We start from the raw sequence: 22,818 nt of genomic DNA, 5'->3' as shown, positions 1-22,818 counted from the left end.
TGCAACCCGCGCTGACGTATTTATCCATATTAACCTGCAGCATCCCGACGGCGACCGATTCTTCCGGCCTGGTTCTCTTAGACGGAACCCGCCAATAGGCCAAACCCTCGGTGAATCCCCAATTCTGGTTTGGAGTAGGCTTCTTAGTGTGGTGTCTACCCCATATGATCCATCCTTCGCGCACTTGCTCCGTCTCCTGTCCTCTTTTCCTCTCCCGACCGCAATCCTCGTCGACGGCGAATTTTTCGCCTTTCTCTCCGATTGTCTCGTCGAGAGGTGTGTACCAGCGTATCAATCGGACCGGCCAAATCTGCAGCCATGGGCACCGGATATAAGATTCTGAAGCTCGTCATTCGCAATGATGCGATGAAGGAGGAGTACGGGCGGCTGTACCCTGCTCCAAACATGAAAACGCACTAACACGGCACAGCCCCGAAGAAATCTACGGATGGCGGGTGTTTGCTCTGGTCTGGGCAGGTAAGTTCCCTCGCTGGAAACAGACGGTCTCTTCGCGGGCGGCTACTGACTTGTCCGCCGATATGTAGCCTGGTAAGAGAGCGGAATAAGTGGTATGTGGATCGGCTGGTGCTAATACAAACTGCCAAAGCTTTGGTGGCATGCTTTTCGGCTGGGAGTGAGTGGTTCGGCATATGATGCACAAGTGGGAACGGCTCCGCTAACCAGCTGTTTCGTAGCATCGGCACCATTGGAGGCGTTTTGGCCATGCCAGCGATGCAGGAGTATGTGGCAGTCTCTTCGGGATAGTCGAGGTCACCTCTCAGACTGACACAACGTTAGGCAATATGGTTACCTTGATTACGACGCGGTAGCCAAGGCCGACATGTCGCAGAATAGTAAGCATACTTTGTGTACCATGCTGTATTTCCCCGAGGCCCAGTCTACTAACACCAAATGTACTTAGTCGCTTCGACCCTTCAAGCAGGATGTTTCCTTGCGTGCCTCATCACCCCGTGGATGACGGACAGGTGGGGGAGACGGTGGGCCTTGATCGCAACCGGCCTTGTTACTCTTGTTGGTGTCGTATTGCAGACCGGGTCTTGCGATACAGGTAACCTAGCCGCCATGTATGTTGGCCGGTTCGTCGCTGGCCTGGGTGTCGGCGCTGCTTCCATGTTGACTCCTCTCTACGTCTCGGAGTGCGCACCCCGAGCCATCCGTGGAGGCCTGACCGGTACGCTCCTTGTTCGATAATCATAAGCTCACTTACTCACGCTTCGCAGCATTCTATCAGCTCTTTATCGTGGCCGGGGTCATGATCTCGTTCTGGATCAACTACGGGTGCCTGTTGCACATTTCAGGCAAAGCTAGCTATGCGGTACCCCTCGCTCTTCAGGCGCTTCCGGCGCTGTAAGTGAAACCGCTCCAGTGGGCGTCACCTGAGGCCATGCGCTAACGTTGATGTAGGCTCCTCGTCGTCTTCATGTTTATGGTGCCCGAGAGCCCTCGATGGACCGCTAAGCAGGACAACTGGGAGGAGACGACTAAAATTATTGTCCGGCTCCGTGGGTAGGCGAACTGAATGACTCCCCTACCGCTTCCGCTTGGTTCGCTAACCAAATTTCTCTACTCAGCCTGCCAGCGGAGCACAGGTACGTGCAAAGCGAGATCCAAGACATGGCTCAGCAGCTTGACAACGAGAGGCGACTCATCGGCGACGCCTCGACCAAGACCCTGCTCAAGGAGATGTGGGTGATCCCCGGAAACCGCAAGCGAACCATCATCAGCGTCATGCTCATGATCTGGCAACAAATGACTGGTGTCAACGCCATTGTAAGCTTCTCCATTCTCATGAAACACCCGCCCTCCTGTTCTGCCTGCTAACGTTTGCGGCGTAGAACTACTACGCCCCTCAAATCTTCGCCGGTCTCGGAATGTCGGGAACGTCTGTCCAGCTCTTTGCCACAGGTGTCTACGGCATCGTCAAGGTCGTCGGCTGCCTGTTCTTCCTCATCTTCCTTGCCGACTCGCTCGGTCGCCGGCGGAGTCTGTTATGGACAAGTGCGGCACAGGCTATTTCCATGTACATTGTCGGCGCATACGGCAAGACAGAGCCCCCAGTTCCCGGGAAACCTGTAAGTTTCGCCTTTCTGTTTGGAATCTCAGCTGGATAGGTGCTAACCGAGAACCAGATTTCCGGCTTCGGGTATTTCGCTATTGTCCTGATCTACCTATGGGCCGTCTTCTTCCAGTTCGGCTGGGGCCCTGTGTGCTGGATTCTCGTCAGGTATGTGTCCCATGTGGCGTAGGTTGTCGTTTAGAATGGGAAGCAGGTATTGACGCGCTGCCAACAGTGAGATCCCTACCGCTCGACTCCGCGCGTTGAACGTCGCTCTGGGTGCTGCAACCCAGTGGCTCTTCAATTTCATCATCGCGCGAACTGTCTTGACCATGCAGGTCACGATGGGCACTGCCGGCTATGTGAGTCCCTTGTACTACCCAATCCGGGATGCCTTAACTGACTTGACCTAGGGCATGTTCTTTTTATTCGGTACTTTTGGCTGGATCATGGGCATCTTTGTCTGGTTCTTCATCCCGGAGACCAAGGGTCTCAGTCTCGAGAAGATGGACGAGTTATTCGGTGTGACCAATCTGGTCGGAAAGGATGTCGAGGACCCCCCGGAGGAGCCTGCGAAAGAGGTTCGGGAGGACAACGCCGAGAAAGCCTAAATTGGGATGGCCACGGATCGCGGAGCGATGGCACATAACTCAGCTAGATTGTTGCTGGCATACAATTATTGCCGTTTTGACCTTGTGTTTAGAGGGTATAGGGCTTCCCATTCCCAAACATGAATCCTGCTTCAAAGAGACCATCCGATAGCAAACTAAGCTAAGTGACAGGCGTTCTCTCCATCTCCATCCATTCGGTCCATGCACGATGGGCCACGTCCTTCCCGCGTTCCATAATCTAATTAGACTTACGTGGAAGCTAATACAGCCGCTGATAGGTTGGAGGGCAGTCCTCAATTATCTGGTTCATGATGCAAACGCCTGCGCCATTCCGAGGACCATGACTGATGGAAATGGCCCTCCTAACATGGGGGAAGATTACGGAAACACTCAAGACAGACACGCGTTGCACAACCGAATATGTGAACCATCGGTAACCCATAACAGTGGGTGTGTTATCCATGGCTCTGCCTATTATGCAAAGCAGCCCTTTACTCTGTCTACTCCATCTAGCGTTGGTCACTGCAAATCCGATCATGTGGCGGACCGGGAAGCTAACGTAGATACGTGAACCCTTGAAGTTTCCTGACGGCTCTTCCCATACAACTACTAGTAGTAGGTATCATTCCAATTACCACCACTGCGCGCGCATGAGCCAGCTTGGAGCGGGGAATTTCACTAGCGTCTAGGTGTACGAGCGCTTATTTCTCAGTCCGTTAAGCCGCCAAGAAGGAGCCGGGTGCCCTACGGAGCACGCTAGGCCTGGGTGAATGGCGCGAGGCGGCCGAGATGCTCGGATTGCAGGTCTTATAGAGGCCCGAAGATTGTCCGGGTCTGGAGCTCACCGCGACAACTAGTGCCGAAGACGTGACTGCAACACCAGTTTCCAGTGTGGCTCTACATCGCAGCCGTAAGACGATACCCAGGGCCATCTTCATATCTGAATTCGTGGACACCGTTCTCGAGCCGGCCCGACAAGACTGCCTGTCATGGTTTTCCGCTTAGCACTCGGACATCAGAGCCATCGAGGAGTCTCGGAAAGTTGCGAGGAGCAATTAACAATCCGCAGGGCGTCGGCAAAATACAGACACCTTCATCCTCGAGTACACGAGAAAGGACATTGCTCTTGCAAGTCCGCAACGGGATGTGTTTGGTTTGATTTGAGGTGAGCGCCGTCGACATTCAGGAATAATTGAGCAAGGTAAAGGTAATTCAACTGTGCAAAAAGGCCATCTGTTGGCACAACGGTGGATTCATTCTCACTGATATTGCCTTAATGGCCTCGCTAGACTTTGTATGTACGAACAATGACTCCTTATTTGCATAGGAAGAGCTAGCATATGCTCGGCAACATCATAGGGTTCATCAACTCAGGTACTGTGTTGGAAAAGATATTTCCTGTATACATTATCATCTTACCATACATAAAGTACTCTCCCGGGACACTCTTCTCATCTGCCGTCATCCATCATTCCGTCCTTGCTTCATTGTTATCAGTACCCCCCCCAGTGTCCGATCTGGCATCATATTGAATGGTGAATCCCGTCACCTGGACGATCCCATTCTTTGGCTGCCGCGCCGCTCCATTGTTCCCCAAAATGCTCCGGTCGCTACCGTCGTCATCCATTTTCTGTAGCTCGACCTCGCTGGTAGTTTTAGTGCCGGCCCTGCCTGTAACACTAACGAATCTGCTATAGTTTCCCGTCGCATACGTCTCGTTGGCGTAGCCACTGTGAGTATTGCGCGAGGACTTGGCGTCACGGACGAGAACGCGAAGCATGGGAATGCAGGCGGCAACGATGGACGAGCAAATTTCGGCGTTGCCCCAGATCCAGAGATCGACGCCGGCGGCTGTTTCCATCAAATCAGCGGAAAAATACTTTGGGTAAAGAAGCGGTGCTCACGACGACTTACCGAAGTCGGCCGAAAGCATTCGGGGAAGCATGCTAGTCTTGATGATGGCCGTGATACCAGCAAACACACCCATGCTCATGGCAATGCCCACGCCAATCTTCTCTCGGGGCTTCATCTGCAAACTCCAGAGAAACTTCCATGGTAAGAAAGCAAGCGTGATATCCATCAGTGCCGAGTAGGCCGCCGAAAAGATATCGTAGGACGTCTTAATACGCGGATCCCAGCAGGTACCCTCAGCATACAAATCCCACGCCTTCCGGATTGGCGTGCAGTTAACCCAGGGCAAAAGAGCAGACAGGCCCATGGCAACGTTCATGGAGATGATGCAGAACCACGTGAGCTTCTTGATCCAACCGTCGGTAATCTTGAGCAGCGTGATACCGAAGGACGTCTTGCTCCAGACAGCCGCCGTGATGGAAAGGGTGCCCGCTACATTTGTGGGTAGCATAATGTGCTCCATGTTGCGCAGATCAAAATCCCAGATGTGCAGGCCGAAGCCCAACGTGGTTATGTGTGTCACGAGTGCCGACTCGATGATCGCGCAAACCTATGATCGGTGTGAGCTGGTGTCAGCCGTGGTGAAAACAGAACGCGCCCCGGTCGAGAGAGAGCCTACCCAAGCCGCTATGAGGATCCCATCGTCCCACCAGAGACGCTGCCCCCTAAAGACACGGCAATAGATGCGCAGGGTGAGGAACACTGTGGCGACGCCCGCCAGCGTCCAGATGCTAGCATTGAGCTTTGGGCCGCCGTTGTCGTGCGGAAGGGCGGCCAGTTCCTCGGGGGTTAACGGCACGGGGGCGGGGTATTGGTCCGGTACGGCGCGAGGATATGTATACATGGCGACCGTTGTGCGGTACCGAGTATGTGGGTAACCTCGGGGACGTAGCAGGGCCGGCTACGTCGCAGTTCCGGGTTTGACGGCACCTCCAGGAAGAGATTGAATCCGGTGCAGGCGGACGGGAAGTATTATGCGGTTGGTCGCTCAATGCCCTAGGCTCCCGACTTATTCAAGTCCCGCCATGGAAGGCAAGATGTAACCTCGCGGGGAAACGATCGGAAGAGAATCGGGACAGCGAAACCAGGACAAGACTCTAGACCCTCTTTTATTATTCTGTTATCTCGTTTTCCAAGTGCCCATAAGAAAAGGGGCGAAAGGATTGGAGACTGAGGAGACAACTTAAACCTTGTTTGGTTACGCGTAGAAGGACAGTCCCTGCGCGCCAGGATGGGATCACTCAGCGCTCCAATAAAGCGCGGCGAATTTCCCGCTCGGATGCTCTCCAACACTAGTCTTTCCACGTCCCGGCCCCTTGGGCCCATCCGATATTGACAATCAAAAAAAAAAAAAAAAAAAAAAAAAAAAAAAAAAAAAAAAAAAGGGTTAGTTAGCGGAGACTGCTAGTGCGTCCGCTCGGACGGGTTCTGGACTGATACCACCTCGTGGAGAAGGCCGGCCCAGATCTGTTTCGTAAAGGTCTGACGGCTCTCGCTTGGCCCCCGTCAGTTGACATCATTGTAACTCGAATCGGGTAGGCAAGCATGGGCTCCTCGAGAACGGGGGGTGCGCGAGTGCTGGAGCCGTCGTCCCCACATCGACAAAGTGTGTTTAAGGTATTAGCAAGGGCAATGGAATAAATACTCCGGTAACATCGCGCTCGGCACAACGATGACACTAATGTATAAGCACGGTAGTTACAGTCCAATTCGGTGTTGCTAGTTCATTTGTCACCAGCGCTAAGCAAACATGCCGATATCGTAGAGGAGGAGGTAAAAGCTTTTGGATCGCCATGCGTTCGGTTTATGGGCTCCACAACCCACAGGCTCTGTAATTAGTTAGGTCGGCAAAGAAGATACCTCCATCACTAGCAACGCCAGCCAATAGGATGGCTTCTATGCGCGCTCGGTAATTCGCTAGAAGCAAAAAGTTTGATGTTTGCGGTTGGAGTCGTGGAGATTTTGTTGGCCGATATTGGTCCTTTTCACGGGCTCCAGCCTGATACTGTATGCTGCCCTTTATGACAAGGAAGTCCTTGGCACAAACCGCCTCGGGCACCTTTGATCAAAAGGGTTTCCCAGCTATCTCACTGCCGTCCCTCACCTCCCGGGTTGCTTCTCTTCTCAAATTCGGACATGGTTAAATGAGATCGTGAGGTTCATCTGCTAAAAGATACCTTATCCGGGTATCATCCCCGGACTCGCCCTACGCCCTCGTAGCGCCTAGTTCCTTGGTTTTGAGAAGCACTAAGTGAAGATGTATGCCAAAAGGAATGGCCAGGAATAGCCAGGGCATGCACAGAGATGAGAATGAGTGCTTTGGATCACAACCTCAACGGACATCCACCTTGTAACGTGCCTGCCCGTTCTCTCTTCGGTTGTCCCAAGGTTAGGGCCAGAAATCTCAAATGGTCCGACGTAATAAGTTTACCCCCTCTCCGCATCCCCAGTCCTGCAATGTCATGCTTCTCTCCCAAGCGCGACAAGGTTTTCAGCACTGATCCACCGCGATACCCAGCAGCAGCTCGGGGTCCACAGCCAAGCCTGTCACCTTTATTACCCCACTGCCAAAACTGAGGCGCAGCCCCCCAAGGGGCCCCAGCTGGCTCGTTGGCCAAGACCTCGGTGAGCCGGGATCCAAACACGTGCTGCTCCAGCCATCACACCGCTGCAAGCACCCGAGTCGCCCGTTGTCGCGGGGGCCGATTCCCCCGACTCGCAGGTAAGCGAGAGGCGCTGGATCACAGCTCTGAGGACTTGCCCAGCCGTTGCAGCAAAACGTATGGCGTTTTGTTGCAGCTGCAAAGCTGCGAGCTGCAAGCTGTTTAGACAGCTGGGCCAGCGCCCCTTCTAACCTCGCCAAAATGTGACATTGGCAGTGGCTGGGTTACCCAGCTGGATGCACCGCGACTTTTTGCACTCCGTTGATTCGGTCAACTTCTCCCCGCCCGGGCTGAGATTGTGGTGATGGTGGGATGGCTGCACCGAGATGCAACCACCCGATGACCAGTCGCGCGGTCTCTGATGGGCGTTGCGTCGATAAATTAAAGATGCTGGCGGTCCCTTGCATTCCGGGACGGCATGTCGTCGTGCTGTCCTCCATCCATATCTGCGCGTTGTGGTTGTCCAATATCTCCCAGCCGCCCACCTCCTGTTTGAACTGAACCCGGAAGAACCGCTTGACACCCAATAAGCCCATAGTCATCTAGAACAGGGCGAGACAACAAAAATGCGTGCCGCCGGAATAGCAACGCGCGCCCTCCTCGGCGGGCTCGCCATGGATCAGCTCGATATCGTGGTCGAAACCTCCGCCAACCCCGCGGGCCTCCTCATCCGCCAGTCCGGCTGCGAGGCTGGCTGGATCCTCTGTGGCAACGGCTGCATGCCCGAAGGGAGCGTGTGCTGCACGTACGTTTTTCCTCCCGACTCTCCAACCTGCAGGCCAAGTTCTGACATGGTGTCCATGCAGAGGAAGCACGTACTGCGAGGCGGGTAATTATTGCACGGGTGGTTACAGCTGTTGTCCGGTACATACTACTATTCCCTTGCCATGGTACTCCCTTGTCTATGGAAGTGTCGGGGGTTGACATATCCAAACAGAATGGCGAAACCTGCACGGGCGTCGGATCTTGTGATGCCGGTGAGGTTCTTTGCGACGGCAGGGGGTATGTCAACCGGATTGATGCCCTCCTTTTACAACACTCAACAACTGACACAATTTCCTACTTGTAGTTGCATGCCTGAAGACGCCGTGTGCTGCCCCAGCGGCGGATACTGCAACAAAGGCTACGTCTGCACGGACGAAAGCACGTGCAGCCGTTCTTCCGGCAGTGGAGGTAGTAGCGGAGGTAGTAGCGGAGGTGGTAGCGGAGGTGGTAGCGGAGGTGGTAGCGGAGGTGGTAGCGGAGGTGGTAGCGGAGGTGGTAGCGGAGGAGGTAGCGGAGGAGGAGGCAGCGGTGGCGGCGGTGGCGGCGGCGGCGGTAGCAGCGAGGGTTGCGGCACCGGCCGCGTAACATGCGATTCGAACTTCTGCATCCCCAGCAATGGCGTGTGCTGCAACTTTGGGACCGGGAAGTACTGCGCTGTAAGGCCCAACCACAGCCCCTTTCCCCTCCTCAAACCATCTTAGCCCGGATTTTCTAACACAATTACCCCCGAACAGGAGGGCTTTTACTGCTTGAGCAACGGTTGTTGCCGAAACGGGCGAACCTGCTCTGGGAGTAGCGGCGGCGGTAGCAGCGGCGGTGACGATGACGATAGCTCAGACGATATTTTCACCCGAAGATCCACAACGCGCACCACCAGAACCAGCTCCGCCCCCACTACTACATCGCGGCGGACAATCTCGGAGGATGACGGCGACAACACGCTGCCTACACCCACTCTCGACCTGCCCCAGTCGGACGAGGCGAGCTCGACTTCTTCGTCGCGAACCTTTGCTGTTGCACCGGGTCAAACTGAATTTCCCGATCTGCTTCCCCCGGGATTTGCCGCCGACGACGGCGCCGGAAGTGCGATAGACATGCCGAGGTGCTTGCTGGCTGTTGTTGCTGGAGTGGTTGCCATGTTGATATGAGAAGTCGAAAAGGGGCTGGTCGGGGTGTGAGCTTGTTGACGGTTAATACTTCCCTCTTGAGATTCTTAGAGATACCTTGGTATTTCTTTCTAGTAGATACCTATAGTTAGTAATTGTAACAATGACCACTGTACTACATAGTAATACCGGTACCTGAAACTCACGTTGTCGACGTGTGAAAATCCCGTTACATAGCGGGATTACCTCAACTGGTTTGGAGAGGTCTGCTTGAATCCAATAGGACCCGACATGATCATTCACACTTCTCAGGGACCGATATCACGCGGGAGCAAGGTTGCGTTCACTCCAAGGCACTATGGTACTCTCAAGCCGTATCCCTACTTCCGTGCGGGAACGGAAAATCAAAATGATGCCTGATTGTTTGTCACAGCACACACTCCCCGAGCCCGCAAGTCGTGTGGCACTGTACATGGAACGCGACGGCAAGGTGATCGAGAAACCCATCTTTGGTCCAGTGGAATCATGGTCCTTCACACCAATGGCCGTAGTTCCATTAACTCCCTCGCCGCCTCCAGCTCGTCCCCTCGGTACCACTCGAGTGGTTTTCGCGCCATGAACATGTAGCTTCCCCAGGCACCAAACACCAATAGTGTGAGGCCCACGGTTGTCACTGCGTACACTACTTTGTTCGTCTCGTCGTCAAGCTGGAAGAGATTTACTTCCCACAGTGCCTGCTAACGTATCAGCTTCCTTCATGCGTTCATCTGCATAAAGATTTTCAGTATGGTTATAGGCGGTACATATACTTACCGTGGTGAACGTCGCTGGAAGAAACATGACTCCTAGCAAGCCAATCGTCTTCATCATTCTGCTGTCGCTGGCAGCGGACTGGGCAACCCTAAGATTGGTCTGGGCAATATCTCGATTCGTTCTAGCTTCTTTCTGTGCAGTCATGTTGGCGGTCTACGGGCAATGTATAACATCAGCTTCGTCTCTGCAGAATTCCTCAGTCATGGTCCAAGTATCCCGAAAACAAACAGATGATGGCCTTACCATGCTGATAAGACCCCGCAGACGCTCCAGCAGGTCCGTGGAACGATCTTGCACAGATTTGCATATAGAAAGAGTAGGTCGCAAGTATCCTTCGAAAGCCTCTTTCTCTCCAGGTTGGAGCCGTTTACCAGCCCTGGCTTGCTCCGCAATGTCCATAGCCTCCCGGCATTGGTCTGCATAACGCACTCCAAAGGCTAGGGAGACCTGAGAATGGCATATCTGAGCATGAGTGGTGGCAAATTGTCGGTTTATGACGTCAGGGTTGGAGAGGTCCTTGACGCGTTGCGGAGTAGGGTTGTTGAACTCCCAACCTGGAGGCGCCATACCCAAGAGCACCTCGATCTCGTTGAGGTTGGCCCAGAGACTGGCTACCCACCCCTCCCATGACCGAACTCGTTGGACATATATCAGCGCCAGAATGCCCAGCGGGGTTGTCCGTAAAAGGTCTTTGTTCTTATCGCAGAGGTCTCGCAATTCGGCTAGCTCGGTTGGTTCACTGCAACTTACGAATGCGACGCTCTGGAGGCTGGGAAGTTCAATGCGCAGACTACAAGTGATCCATGTCAGGCTTCTCCCCACCCGGACGAAGAAGGCTGCCATAGCGTATTAGCCAAACTGTCACCCACTGAATAAATTATTAAAATTACACAGGCTGGACCTACTGAGCGCAGTTATCTGCTGTTGAGAGACTGTGTCATACTCGATTTCATGGAAAAAGTATGCCCTTACTGTCTTAGATATCGTGTCTTTAGTATGTGGCCTGAGGTGGAGCAAATCATTAATCCAGTCAAGCTCTGTCTTTCCCACCTCGTCGGTGGAACGCTTGAGGGGATTGTCATCCAGTCGTGTGTCACCGTATGCAGTTCTAGACTCAACTTTGTAAGAGAGGTACATCCCCTATATTCCGAGTCCTGCCAATGACCCTCAAGGCGTACTTACAGCAAGAACAACGCTGGCGGCCCGGTCTGTAGCTGCAATGTTCGTAGCTGGCTGTTGATTAGCTATGTTCGCCGTTAGATGTTAAGTGTTAAACGAAATCACTTACGATTTCCTTGGCCTTGTCAGCGACTCTACCCTCGCCGCTGAGGTCTTCGTCCCTTGAAGTATGCTGAGAGATTGTCCAGCATTTGGCTTGAGAGCCTAGCTTAGGGTCATGGTGTCTCATTTTGAAGATATCCGGTTCGTGGAAGAGGACTTTTGTTTTACCGTGATGAAGAAAGATGTCATCGAGGGTAGGAACTAAGTTTTAAACATTAAGTCAAAACTTTGAAGAGGGACTCCAGTTTTGGCATCAGTATTATGCAGGAAGGCTCCGCGATCGGGCCACCGAAGCAATGATTACTACGCTGTGCCACGATTAGGCTCTTACGCGTCCCGCTCAATTAATCATGTCATTACCATTGAAAGCCTTATATGGCAGGACTCTGCTTAAACTGCTCTGAAACAAAAGAACTCCATTATGGTCACCTCACTAGTATAGCTAGCCGAACCTCGTAGCATCAATATTTCGCATTTACATACTATACCTATTTACGATGGGGAAAAGAGATGTTCAATTTTCCACCTCAGTCGATGGGATTATGTTTTAAAGCCTGGCTTCGCCGCGACGTGGGAAGTTTACAGGTAAGAAGCGGGGCACTACCACTTACATGCAACGGAAGACATATGTAAGGTACATATACAACCGATGCGCTATCGGACGCGGAGGTCGTCTGCATTAGCAACATGGAGGCAACCTAAGCCACCGCCACACGGATATACATTGCCCAATGTAGCACAACAGGACACCCAGTTCAGGTGAGCCATAGCAGGCGGGCGCAGCCTTGCCCCCTGCTCTACCGCGTTCCGCAGGTTGCACCATGCCCGAAGGCCGTGATTGACACGCAAGTTGTATACCCCTCCACCTTGCGTGTTATGCAGAATATACTAGGGACGTGCAGTGCGTTTTTGGAAGATTTTGTTTCTTTCTTTCTAGGTATACTTGCCCCTGTTTACTTGAAGTATTCCGAAGGTCCGAGAGGAAGTAACAAAACTCTAACGACAGAGTAGAACTTTGTCGAGTCTGTACACATACGCGCGGCAAGTGCTTTGCCAACCATTTTATTGTTCTAATATAAGTAGATAGGGGCATAAATGCATACAAAAGACGGTATAGGGAATTGTCTGCCGTCTCTGTCCCTCCCATATCAAGCATTAGTGTTCTGCAGACTCTTGTTTTTCAGCGGTTTGCGGCCATACACCACGTGGCTACAACGCCCAAGTTAGCAATCATCAAGCACCTCCCCGTCTTCCTCCCATGTGGGACTCACATGGGCCAATAGGCATGCACCTTCGGATCCCTCAGCACCTTCCTCGCGCGGGCGGCAAGCATGAGGGTCTCTTCCCGCGTCCAACCCAGACATCTCGTCAATGGCGCCAAGATAGCCGATTCCATAACCTGGTCCATGTCATACAAGCTCCACAAGCCGAGCTGCTTGTACTTTGGATCGCGAGGCCAGCCATTGGTTGGCCATTTATAGACTCTCTCGACAACGTCCTCGAAGCCAGCTTCTTCCATGAGGGATTTCCATTTCTGGGCAGCAGTAAGAGGGCGACCAAACACTTCCATGGCCTCCATGAGCCGGCAAACCCAGATCCAGAGGTCAGAGTCTTCGGTCAGCGTGCCGTCGTCACAGCCGATTGGAACCGCCATGTCCTGTGCTTCGAAATAGCCGCCGGGCTCCAGGTGACTGGGAAACGTTCAGTTTACATCGATGCGACGACGGCGCAAGCACGTTTAAGGAAAAAAGAAAAAGCGAGGAAAAAAACCTACTCGAAGGCCTTCTTCACAATGGCAGCATTATCGGCAAAACTGCCGGTCATGAAGCGGCTGATGATGAAATCGAAGGGTTTGGACCAGGTCCACTCCTTTTCTAGATCATCGATCTTTCAGATATTAGCCTCACCTTGACAAGTTTTCGGTTGCGCAGTTTGGTTACCTCGAACGAGCAGTTTGGTGGCACGCTAGGTTCACTATCAGCCACCTTTCAGAAGCCCTAGTAGCAAAGTCTTGGGAGTTGCCATACAAATCGGGCTGGACGGGACTGAGGTCAACCCCGATAACCTAGATAGAGGTTCGGTAATCGGTCCATGTACGTGGGAATGGGTTTCAGTACCTCTGCGTCGGGGTGCTCTTCGGCTGCGTTCCGGTTACTGTTAACTTTCTCCTCCATACGACGGCGGGGAGTGCTCTCACCATATTCGATGCACCATATCCCGGTTCCGGTGCCGAGGTCCAAGACCCTCTCTGCACCGTCCTTCTTCGGACAGAGGCAAATCTCATCGTCGAACGTCAGCCTGAAGATCTGATGTTGCAAGTCTACCTCGGCACGTCAGTCCAATTTATTTCCGTGACGGTTTTGGTTTTCTCAGAGAGGTACCTAAGCGCTCTATCTCGGGCTACCGGTGGTTAGTGTTTAGTATGGGATGCTCCACAGAAAGCAGAAAGTCGCCATACTGCATCGTTAGGCAGAAAGTATTCTGTGAAGGGCCTTCGTCAGCGGGGCATTGCTCCGTGTCACCGGTGGGTGACGGTCAAGGCTCACTTCCGGCACTCATGGCGTGGTAGGTACGCCCATTTTCTTGCTGATAAGCGAGGATGCTAGACCGCAGTGATGTAAGACTATCCGACGATGACTTCGGAGCAGGATTTACTTAGTTCTTGGCACTTGATTATCGGTAATCGCAAGCACGAATATGGACGTAGCGCTGTAGATCAACAAGCACATACCTCGCCGAGAGCGGAATCACGATCACTCAAATCATCTTCAGGAACCTAGACATGTTTTAATTAGCGTGTGCAAGAAGCCGTTTACGGGGGCTACGGATGGGGCCGGGGCCAACTTGGAGAAAGGGGCCCTCGCAACGAAAAAGAATAAATAATTAAAGTAAAACCAAGTAAAAAAGAGGAGTAACAAAGTAAAGTAAAAACAAACCTACCAGTTCGACTTCATCTTGATGCCGGCCATCCTCTGGCGGTGATTGAGGCATTTTGCACAGGCTTATCGGGGATTTGATTCCTAGGGGTCGCCGTGAGGAAAACCGCGAAGGAAAACCGCGAAGGAAAACCGAAGCAGATTGCAACCCAAAGCAATGGCGACCGCCTTAAGTGTTCCGTGGGGAACGCCGCCCAGAAGATCAACCGAGCCAAGGCTTGTCGCACGAATCAGGGTACAGGGCTGTGCCTTTTGATTCGTTGGCGGGTGTAGAGTGCCGGGCCTGGCCTGGCCTGCAGCGTCGAACGGTGGCGTTCGGAGCGCTTCCGCTTCGCCTGATCACACGTATTTCGCTACCATTCCCCTTTCGCTCGCCTGCGCAGAAATGCACTGCAGTAGCGTGCGAGCCCCGCTCTGCACCTTTCCCGGGACTCTTAAGTCGCCCAGCCCTGTGACAAAAACATGGACCAGACCCGCGTCCCCGGAGAATGTCTTTCAGACAACCTCACAGCATGGCAGACCTCGCCATGTTGTGCGCGCCCTCCACGGCGGTCGTTTTGGGCTTAGCCCTGGTCGCCATCTACCTAATCATTCAGCGCGTCAAGGGCTATGCTCGCGTGAGGCATATCCCAGGCCCCTTCTGGGCCGGGTGGACCGACCTCTGGTTGATTTACACTCAGCTCAGCGGCCGGATGTGCTTCATCCTCGCTGATGCCAACAAAAAATACGGTACGTTTTCCCCGCGGGCCACACCAGCCACTGCAAGGCTCTGACATTGCTTCACCAAGGTCCCATCGCAAAGATCGCGCCCAACTGGGTCGTGTGCGGTGACGGCGCAGAACTGCGACGTATATGGGGTGTCCGTTCGGCCTGGCAGCGATCATACTGGTATCGCGGCTTCCGATTTGACCCTCACAGGGACAACGCCTTTTCGGTGTTGGATGACGAGGTCCACGAAAAACTGAGAGCCAAGCTCATGCCAGGGTATGGCGGCAAGGACGTTGACAATCTCCACCAGCAGATCGACAAACAAGTCGCCGGTCTTGTGTCTCTCCTCGAGACCAAGTACCTGTCGACCAAGACCGATTTCAAGCCTGTCGACCTGGCGCGCAAGGTGCAATACTTCACACTCGACGTCATCTCCGCTTTGGCGTTTGGCAAGGAACTTGGATACCTAGCCGCCGATAAGGATCTGCACAGCTACATCCAGACAACCGAGAGCACCCTTCCCATCATGCTCGCCACCGCCCTAGTGCCTTGGTTTCTGTACACAATCCAGTCCCCACGGCTCAAGTGGCTCATCCCCAACGTCCGCAACATGGTCGGCATCGGCACTGTCATGGGCGTCGCCCACGACACGGTAGCGGAGCGATACAGTGACAAACCCGTCGTCAAGCGGGACATGCTCGGCTCCTTCGTCGCCCACGGCCTGACCAGAGAGGAGGCCGAAGGTGAGACGGTGGTGCAAATCATCGCCGGCTCCGACACGTCCGCGACCGCCATCCGCTCTACCCTCCTCTTCATCATCACGAATCCGGTCGTCTACCGCCGTCTCCAGACCGAGATTGACACGGGCATCAAGGAAGGGCGCATCTCTTCCCCCATCACGGATGCCGAGGCGAGAAATCTCCCGTATCTTCAGGCCGTCATCCGTGAAGGCCTGCGTATGTGGCCGCCCGCGACTGCCGTTTTGCCCAAGGTCTCGGACAAGGATCAGGTCGTGTGCGGCGTCCACATCCCGGCCGGCACAAACGTAGCCTGGGCTCCCTTTAGCTTTTTGAGAAGCAAGGAAACCTTTGGCGACGACGCTGACTTGTTTCGACCCGAACGGTGGCTGGATATCGACCCGGCCAAGTACCGGGCCATGGATCAGACAGTCATGATGGAGTTTGCTTCGGGAAGCCGATGGGAGTGCTTGGGCAAGACGGTGGCGCAGATCGAGCTTAACAAGACTTACGTTGAGGTGAGGACATGGTTCCCCCCGCGCTCATGCCACATGAACAATTGCTGATCAAAGCGTGTAGCTGCTTCGTCGATTCGACTTGACCTTGGTTGACCCGGTTAATCCTTGGAAGTCATTCAATGCGGCTGTATTCATTCAGAGCGATATGCATGTTGTTGTCACTCGCCGGGAGGTTTGAACACTTTGCGCATGGAATGAGGAGAGGCCGGTCTTGGAAGAGCCTGCCAGGAACTAATGAGCGGCTGGTGCGTGGCGCAATCTCCAGTCGGTTAGGAATCTTTGTTAGAAATAAGAATACTAATCCACTTCACCACAACGTTAACGTTCTCCTACTCTTATTTCTGCCGCGGCAATTAGGAACCTATCCGCACAACCCTACAGCCGCCGGAAACAATTACCCATAAGAGACCCGAACCCGCGTAATGTACACCGACCGTGATCCGTAAACGTACTCACCCTCTCGAGAAGCGGGAAACTTCAGTCACTGATGGACCTACCCTAATTCCGGAGGCTTTATCAGGGGGGTTCGGGTACCCAGCGAGTCAAATGAGGGCATATAATAAATGGATAATCCGCCAGAACACCGCACCAATAAACAAGACGAACCCTCTTCAAGTATGCCCCCACATCTACCGCCCCACCAACCGTGGCCCCATAGAAGAACGCCTCCTCAACAACCCGATAGCAACACATTTGTCTGTTAGTCAGACTTAAGGTACCAAATTATGGGTGTTGACCATCCGGACAAGACCCATACCATCTGCCCTGCACTCCGGATGTAGCCCGAGTCGGTAGCTAACAGTCTCTTTGTAATTCGCGCTGAGAGTGATCCGTAACCAGAAGGGGAGCACGGCTCAATATAGAACAAGAAGTAATCCCAGATGTTGTTTTTAACACTGTTCGCAGTGCTCATAGTAAAACCGGTCATATTCAATGCGTTCCACTCGAGACGACTCAGAGTACCAGCGGCTGCTGAGATCACCCATTGATAGGTATGTAAAGAGACGGGAACCGGGCCCCATACATTATGTGAAGCAGTCATTCGCAGCAGAAGACGGGCATACTGTTGGAGTTATCTCTGCTCTTATTGTTACTGGACTTCTCCAGATTTGATTAACGGTTTCGCGTTTGTTTGGTATTCTTATGGCATCAGCCGAGCCGGCAATGCAGCGCAAGGAAAAGAGGAATAATTCGCTTTGCCGAGCAATGCTCCTAAGTAGGTAACCACAATCCCTAGATCCCGCGAGAGCTGGCACGTTTAGTTCTCACCCAGAGCCATCCTTTCAGCCAGTGCCTACCCAACCTCCAACCTCCAACCTCCAACCTCCAACCTCCAACCTCCCACGCTTACCACATCCCCCCATCACCACCTCCCCGCATTCTGCCTCACAAACTCCTCGCTGTCCCTCCCGCCATCCCCTCGCCAATCGCCCATCCCCTGCCCCTTCCTCGTCCTCGTCGGAGAAGGCGACAAACTCAACCTCCTCTTCAACCCGCCCAGCACCTCCTTCACCCTGCCTTTGAACCCTTTCCTGTCCGGCACACCACCACACTCCTCCCCCTCCCCCTCCGCTTCCTCCTCCCCCATCATCTCCTTCCCCTCCCGCTCCACCACCTCGGAATAAACCCCTTCCCCCTCCCTCCGCCTCCTCGCTTCCGCCTCCTCCTTCGCAGCCCAGCAGGCCCCACACCGGTCCCGCGCCGCCTCCTTCACCTCCTCGGGCGCCTCGACCGCCGGCAGCGCCGCCGGCAGCGGGTCCCAGCACTGGAACCACGGCGTCGACATGAGCGCGGCGTACTCGCACTGCACGAGGCGCGCCTCGGGGCGGAGGATCGCCGGGCAGCAGATGCCGCGGGCCGGGATGGGGCGGTGGCAGGGGAAGGGGTGGTAAGGTTGTTTCTGGCACATTTTGTGGGTTTCGGGTTTCGCGTTCCGGGTTTGCTTTTGCACCTGTATCTGCTGTAGGCGGTAGGTGTGTGAATTGGGGGGGGGGGGGGGGGGGGTGTTACTGGCGTGGTCCGCGGTGGTGGGCGACGGAGGTGACGGCTAGCGTTGCCCGTTACGTAGTTTAGCGGCTTTCCTTTCTAAAAGGTGGTGTGTTGCTTATTGGGGATTTGAACGTCGTTTCGGACTTGGATTCGGCAAGTCGCTACTGGTTTTGCGGTAAGCTGGGAGCCCGGATCGGGATTGTCTACTTGTGCTTCTCGTGGCTGCGCAGTGGTTGCGGAGGGATGTCAGGGTGTAATTAAGTGGTTGCGGAGTTCCGGGCTGGAAATACAGCAGCGGTAGGTAGAGAAGCACGGGGTGTGCAGAGGAAGCGATGATTTTATACACCGATATACTTGGCCTAATAACCTTCCGTCGCATCAAGAAGTGGTAATCAGAACTGCTCTGAATTGTTACAATGCCGAGCGGTTCTCACATGGTCTCACGCTGTCTAGTTACACGAGGCATCCATTGGCTGAGCCTTTTGCCTTCCGCCTACGATATGGCAGCCTTGTACCTATAAAGCCTCGGCGCACTTCAATCGGGGTCAGCTGTCGGGTTTGTGGGCTCAACGCCAGCCCCAGCCCTTAGTCCCTCATCTGCCTTACGTTGAGGTTGATTCTCTTGTTTTTCATCCACCCCCGCCACTCCTCGTACTTGCCATCCTCCGCTGGCCAGTCTTCAAGGTAATCTGGACACGTCCCCTTAAGCACCTTGGGCACACCGTGCCACGCAAATCGGGACTCCTTTGTCATGTAGATTGCATCCCCTGATCGCAGCCTCAGCAGCAGGTACTCCTTGTCCCCTTTGACGCTTTTCCTCTCCTCGTCCGACATCTTTCCCACGTCGTTCGGGGCGATCATAAAGAGCGAGTCGCACCCGAAGCTGAGGCTCACCAGACCCTTGTCGGTCTCCTCCGACACATCGCGGTGCATCATCATGGTGTCACCGGGCGTGTAGAAGTTGACGATAGCCGCCTGCGCTAGCGTCTCGGGGAAGAGAGTTTGCAGGAAGGCGGCGATGTCCGGCGGGAAGTCCGGCGGTCGCTCGCCCGGGTAGATGCGATTCGTCCAGTCATACTGCCCCCCGAGTGTCACCCAGTGCAGCTTGCGCTCGAGGACCTGTTTGATCGAGAGCGGCTTGTGGACATCGGAATCCTTGGGTTTGAAAGCGACGGGAGATGCTGGCGGGTAGGAGAAAAATGAGGTGCCACCACCAGTCTCTTCGGGCCTGGGATAGGGGAGATCAAAGTGGAGGTGGAGGTTCGTTTGATGGCTTGGCTGGCTGAGGTCCCTGTGGATGAGGTGTCTTAGGAGGATCTTTTGGACCTCGGGAGGCACAACCGAGGGCACAATGAGCAGGCCTGGTCCACGTTAGTGCCTCGGTTACAGTTCGTAGGAGAGACCAGACCAGAGCCTACCTGGGAGGAGCGGATGGTAGTACATCGGGGCATCCTTTGAGGCATGCAACCCAGCAGGGGTATCATCGAGACAGAGGTGACGGAAAGAGCGGTTCAGTGTCTCAACGGGAATTGTACCGGCGAGACAGAATTCGGCGGCACTCTCTGCGGATTGCAGATCGTCGATGTTTTTCGTCTTGAGTAGATCCTCTTGGTCGGTTCTTGAGAATGCCTTCCACTTGGCTCTGAGTTCGTCCGACGGCTGCTCATGCGCATCGAGGTCTTTGATGTCGACGGTCATTGTCTGCATTTCCGGGAAGCGTGTTTCCGGGGGCTTCACCGAGATAACACGGCACAAAAAGAACGCTGCAAACACTTGCAGGCTTATTAGGGGTCTCAATGGGAAAGCAAGCAGCTGTAAATGTCATGCCTCCATATTCAGATATTCTTGCCTCAGTCGCACAATCTCTGAGCGCGGGGCTCCATCGGCGCCTCTCACTGGTTCTGGCTTCCGACGGTGCTTTGCGAATGACATGTCACGGCCCAAATTTGTTAGTGGGACCGTGCGCCCACTGCGGGGCTGACGGGATTAGGCGCCTCGACGCGGTTCCGGGTCGCGTCGCCCAGACAGCCGCTGTCAATTTGTTGATCTTCCCCCGGAAATTTGTTTGCGGATTCCTGTCCCCCCCCGAAACACCTCGCGATTTGGCACCAACGGCATCATTGGACCACCCGGGCCCAGGCAGACAAACGACACTAGCACAGTAAGTGACCATCGATGGCAAAGGGCTACTAGCGCCTGTTTTCTCTCCTCTCTTCGTCGCTTCGCATCGCCGTTGGGCCGCTATTTGTTTTTCTGTCTGTCGACATCGGTTGCCCCTCGTTCTGCCAGCTCAGCTTTCGCTTCACCCCCACCAGCCGCGCTACCGCTCACCCCTGCAACAACGACATTCCCGCAACCCGCACTCGGCCCACCGATTAGACCGACTCTACTTCTGCGGGAATCACGGTCGCTGTAGACGAAACTAATAACCATGGAAAACTACCAGAAACTCGAAAAGATCGGCGAAGGTATGCTCGTCTCTCTCCCCTGCTCCCCTGCTCCCTTGCTCCCCTTCCTCCCTGTCCTGCTCTCGCTGACTGACTTGGATTTCGGTTCCTAGGCACGTACGGTGTCGTCTACAAAGCCCGCGATCTTAATAATGGCGGGCGCATTGTCGCGCTCAAGAAGATCCGCCTCGAGGCCGAGGATGAGGGCGTCCCCTCTACCGCCATCCGCGAGATCTCGCTGCTCAAGGAGATGCGTGACCCCAACATTGTGCGCTTGTTCAACATCGTCCATGCCGACGGCCACAAGCTCTACCTCGTCTTCGAGTTCCTCGATCTCGACCTGAAAAAGTACATGGAGTCGCTCCCCGTTAGCGACGGCGGCAGGGGCAAGGCGCTCCCCGAGGGCACCGGCCCCGAGTTGCACCGCTTGGGTCTGGGTGATGCCATCATCAAGAAGTTCATGAGCCAGCTGTGCGAAGGTGTCCGCTACTGCCACAGCCACCGCGTCCTCCACCGCGACCTCAAGCCACAGAATCTGCTCATCGACCGCGAGGGCAACCTGAAGTTGGCCGACTTTGGTCTGGCCCGCGCGTTCGGCGTCCCGCTCCGCACCTATACGCACGAAGTCGTCACTCTCTGGTATCGTGCGCCCGAGATCCTGCTCGGTGGACGCCAATACTCGACCGGCGTGGATATGTGGTCGGTGGGATGCATCTTTGCCGAGATGTGCACGCGCAAGCCGCTATTCCCTGGCGATTCCGAGATTGATGAGATCTTCAAGATTTTCCGGTACGTTCCTTCACCCTTGGCATACTTGAAATGCCTGACGCGTTAACCCCTCATCCTGCAGTCTGCTTGGCACACCGACCGAGGACGTCTGGCCGGGCGTTACTAGCTATCCCGACTTCAAGGCGTCGTTCCCCAAGTGGGTGCGCGACCACTCGCAGCCTCTGTGCCAGAACCTCGACGAGGCGGGCCTGGACCTCCTCGAGATGATGCTCGTCTACGACCCGGCCGGACGTATTTCCGCCAAGCAAGCCTGCAATCACCCTTATTTCGAGGACTACCCTCGCCCGCAGTACCATGGCAACGGTTACCGCTAGGAGACGCAGCCTACGCCTATGGAACGGCAGACGATCGGCGGCCCGCGGCTCATGCTGGCTCCCGGCAAGCTCTAAGACAAAAACGAGCGACCGGGCATCACCCTTAGTCCGCTGCCATCCTAGACAGAGTTAACCATACCTGGAGCATACGATATCGTCTTGCTTTCAGGATACTTGTCGGTCATACCGAATGGCTTCGGAACGGCGTTTTGAGCGGCGGGCACGGGATATACATAATTATACGGCTTGGATGGGCACGGTCTGCGGGCGCGTGGAGGAACGGACTACATCTCATTGAACGTGTAGGAAGGGATGGGTGGAAGACTACATCGAGGAAGGAGTCCACAAAGGAGGTTCGCCAAACACCACTTTGTCACGATGCAGCCTGTTTCTCCAACCAAAGGAGGACAAGGGTTCGGCGGTCTTGTCCTCATTTCCGCGTTCCCATCAAGTAACTCACTGACAGGCTTCGTTTCCTTTGTCACAGCACTACTAATGTATGGAGTAGTAAGGAAGGGGTCTTGCTCAGACAGAAGATACGAGGGAATTGATCATGTGTGTTGAATTGTCTTGTTGATCGTAAGCCATATTCATCGCGAGCAATTAACGGGGGAGGGCTATCTGTCAGTGCCCTAGGAAAGGTTGCTGCCGCCGGTGATTCGAGATGTTACACCCACCCCATGGCATCCATTGGGACGACAGCATAATGGCGGCAACCGCCAGCGCGGGAGACAATAACAAAGGCAAGCCCCTTCCCCTCAGGTACGTAAGCATGGCCAATTCGGCCGGGATGGTCTTGTCATCCATTATTATCTCCTCGGTGCTCGCCAGATTAGCCCGGTAAGCATTACCCGTTGAACTCTACCGATGTCAGAAATCAAGAAGATGTCCAGACTTCCCTCACAGCCAAACACCCTCGCCCCCACCTAACCACGCAACTCGTGGCAACGAGCATCGGCATCTCCTCGCCAGCCTCAGCCTTGGAGAATCAAGCGCATACAGCATGCAACCCAGCGGCGAGGACATATGCATTTCATTCAACCTCGGAGTTTTTCCCAACCCACTGACCCACTCGCAGAGCTCAGCCCAGGATCAAGTGTAAAAACGCGTACTGAATTCATGTCCCTCCGAAGGGCTGCGTGGTACAACATAT

General features: G+C 54.4%; 9 protein-coding genes across 9 annotated transcripts; 4 read left to right on the top strand and 5 right to left on the bottom strand.

The window, feature by feature from the left end:
- Nucleotides 1-318: 318 nt before the first annotated feature.
- MFIFM68171_05853 (uncharacterized protein) lies at nt 319-2,688 on the top strand (the record flags this gene model as incomplete). The annotated part of the gene is made up of 14 exons (XM_071061273.1): nt 319-377; nt 431-477; nt 546-549; nt 608-634; nt 696-740; nt 799-854; nt 923-1,192; nt 1,242-1,368; nt 1,426-1,527; nt 1,593-1,791; nt 1,857-2,093; nt 2,151-2,245; nt 2,313-2,439; nt 2,491-2,688. 14 exons carry the CDS (start codon nt 319-321, stop codon nt 2,686-2,688), a joined length of 1,593 nt encoding a protein of 530 aa, XP_070917374.1.
- A 1,468-nt stretch (nt 2,689-4,156) lies between these two features.
- MFIFM68171_05852 (uncharacterized protein) lies at nt 4,157-5,443 on the bottom strand (the record flags this gene model as incomplete). Its single annotated transcript, XM_071061272.1, has 3 exons — nt 4,157-4,539; nt 4,603-5,149; nt 5,219-5,443. The coding sequence occupies 3 exons, from the start codon at nt 5,441-5,443 to the stop codon at nt 4,157-4,159; spliced, it is 1,155 nt and encodes a 384-aa protein (XP_070917373.1).
- Nucleotides 5,444-7,828: 2,385 nt separating this feature from the next.
- On the top strand, nt 7,829-9,175 carry MFIFM68171_05851 (uncharacterized protein; the record flags this gene model as incomplete). Its single annotated transcript, XM_071061271.1, has 5 exons — nt 7,829-8,007; nt 8,069-8,126; nt 8,200-8,264; nt 8,332-8,683; nt 8,762-9,175. 5 exons carry the CDS (start codon nt 7,829-7,831, stop codon nt 9,173-9,175), a joined length of 1,068 nt encoding a protein of 355 aa, XP_070917372.1.
- A 491-nt stretch (nt 9,176-9,666) lies between these two features.
- Nucleotides 9,667-11,354, bottom strand: MFIFM68171_05850 (uncharacterized protein; the record flags this gene model as incomplete). The annotated part of the gene is made up of 6 exons (XM_071061270.1): nt 9,667-9,867; nt 9,947-10,099; nt 10,190-10,782; nt 10,852-10,867; nt 11,129-11,179; nt 11,235-11,354. The coding sequence occupies 6 exons, from the start codon at nt 11,352-11,354 to the stop codon at nt 9,667-9,669; spliced, it is 1,134 nt and encodes a 377-aa protein (XP_070917371.1).
- Nucleotides 11,355-12,375: 1,021 nt separating this feature from the next.
- Nucleotides 12,376-14,218, bottom strand: MFIFM68171_05849 (uncharacterized protein; the record flags this gene model as incomplete). The annotated part of the gene is made up of 12 exons (XM_071061269.1): nt 12,376-12,436; nt 12,499-12,918; nt 13,002-13,114; nt 13,168-13,192; nt 13,255-13,292; nt 13,345-13,367; nt 13,425-13,547; nt 13,609-13,627; nt 13,686-13,708; nt 13,774-13,864; nt 13,959-14,003; nt 14,168-14,218. 12 exons carry the CDS (start codon nt 14,216-14,218, stop codon nt 12,376-12,378), a joined length of 1,032 nt encoding a protein of 343 aa, XP_070917370.1.
- A 457-nt stretch (nt 14,219-14,675) lies between these two features.
- MFIFM68171_05848 (uncharacterized protein) lies at nt 14,676-16,304 on the top strand (the record flags this gene model as incomplete). Its single annotated transcript, XM_071061268.1, has 3 exons — nt 14,676-14,892; nt 14,952-16,126; nt 16,188-16,304. 3 exons carry the CDS (start codon nt 14,676-14,678, stop codon nt 16,302-16,304), a joined length of 1,509 nt encoding a protein of 502 aa, XP_070917369.1.
- A 1,185-nt stretch (nt 16,305-17,489) lies between these two features.
- Nucleotides 17,490-17,912, bottom strand: MFIFM68171_05847 (uncharacterized protein; the record flags this gene model as incomplete). Its single annotated transcript, XM_071061267.1, has 1 exon — nt 17,490-17,912. One exon carries the CDS (start codon nt 17,910-17,912, stop codon nt 17,490-17,492), a length of 423 nt encoding a protein of 140 aa, XP_070917368.1.
- Nucleotides 17,913-18,700: 788 nt separating this feature from the next.
- On the bottom strand, nt 18,701-19,813 carry MFIFM68171_05846 (uncharacterized protein; the record flags this gene model as incomplete). The annotated part of the gene is made up of 2 exons (XM_071061266.1): nt 18,701-19,476; nt 19,534-19,813. The coding sequence occupies 2 exons, from the start codon at nt 19,811-19,813 to the stop codon at nt 18,701-18,703; spliced, it is 1,056 nt and encodes a 351-aa protein (XP_070917367.1).
- A 733-nt stretch (nt 19,814-20,546) lies between these two features.
- Nucleotides 20,547-21,665, top strand: CDC28 (Cyclin-dependent kinase catalytic subunit; the record flags this gene model as incomplete). The annotated part of the gene is made up of 3 exons (XM_071061265.1): nt 20,547-20,583; nt 20,676-21,351; nt 21,413-21,665. 3 exons carry the CDS (start codon nt 20,547-20,549, stop codon nt 21,663-21,665), a joined length of 966 nt encoding a protein of 321 aa, XP_070917366.1.
- Nucleotides 21,666-22,818: the final 1,153 nt, after the last annotated feature.

This window comes from Madurella fahalii (genome assembly GCF_045866475.1).
Source record: "Madurella fahalii IFM 68171 DNA, scaffold_3, whole genome shotgun sequence".
NCBI lineage: Eukaryota > Fungi > Ascomycota > Sordariomycetes > Sordariales > Madurella > Madurella fahalii.
This window is presented reverse-complemented; position numbering and strand designations above follow the sequence as displayed.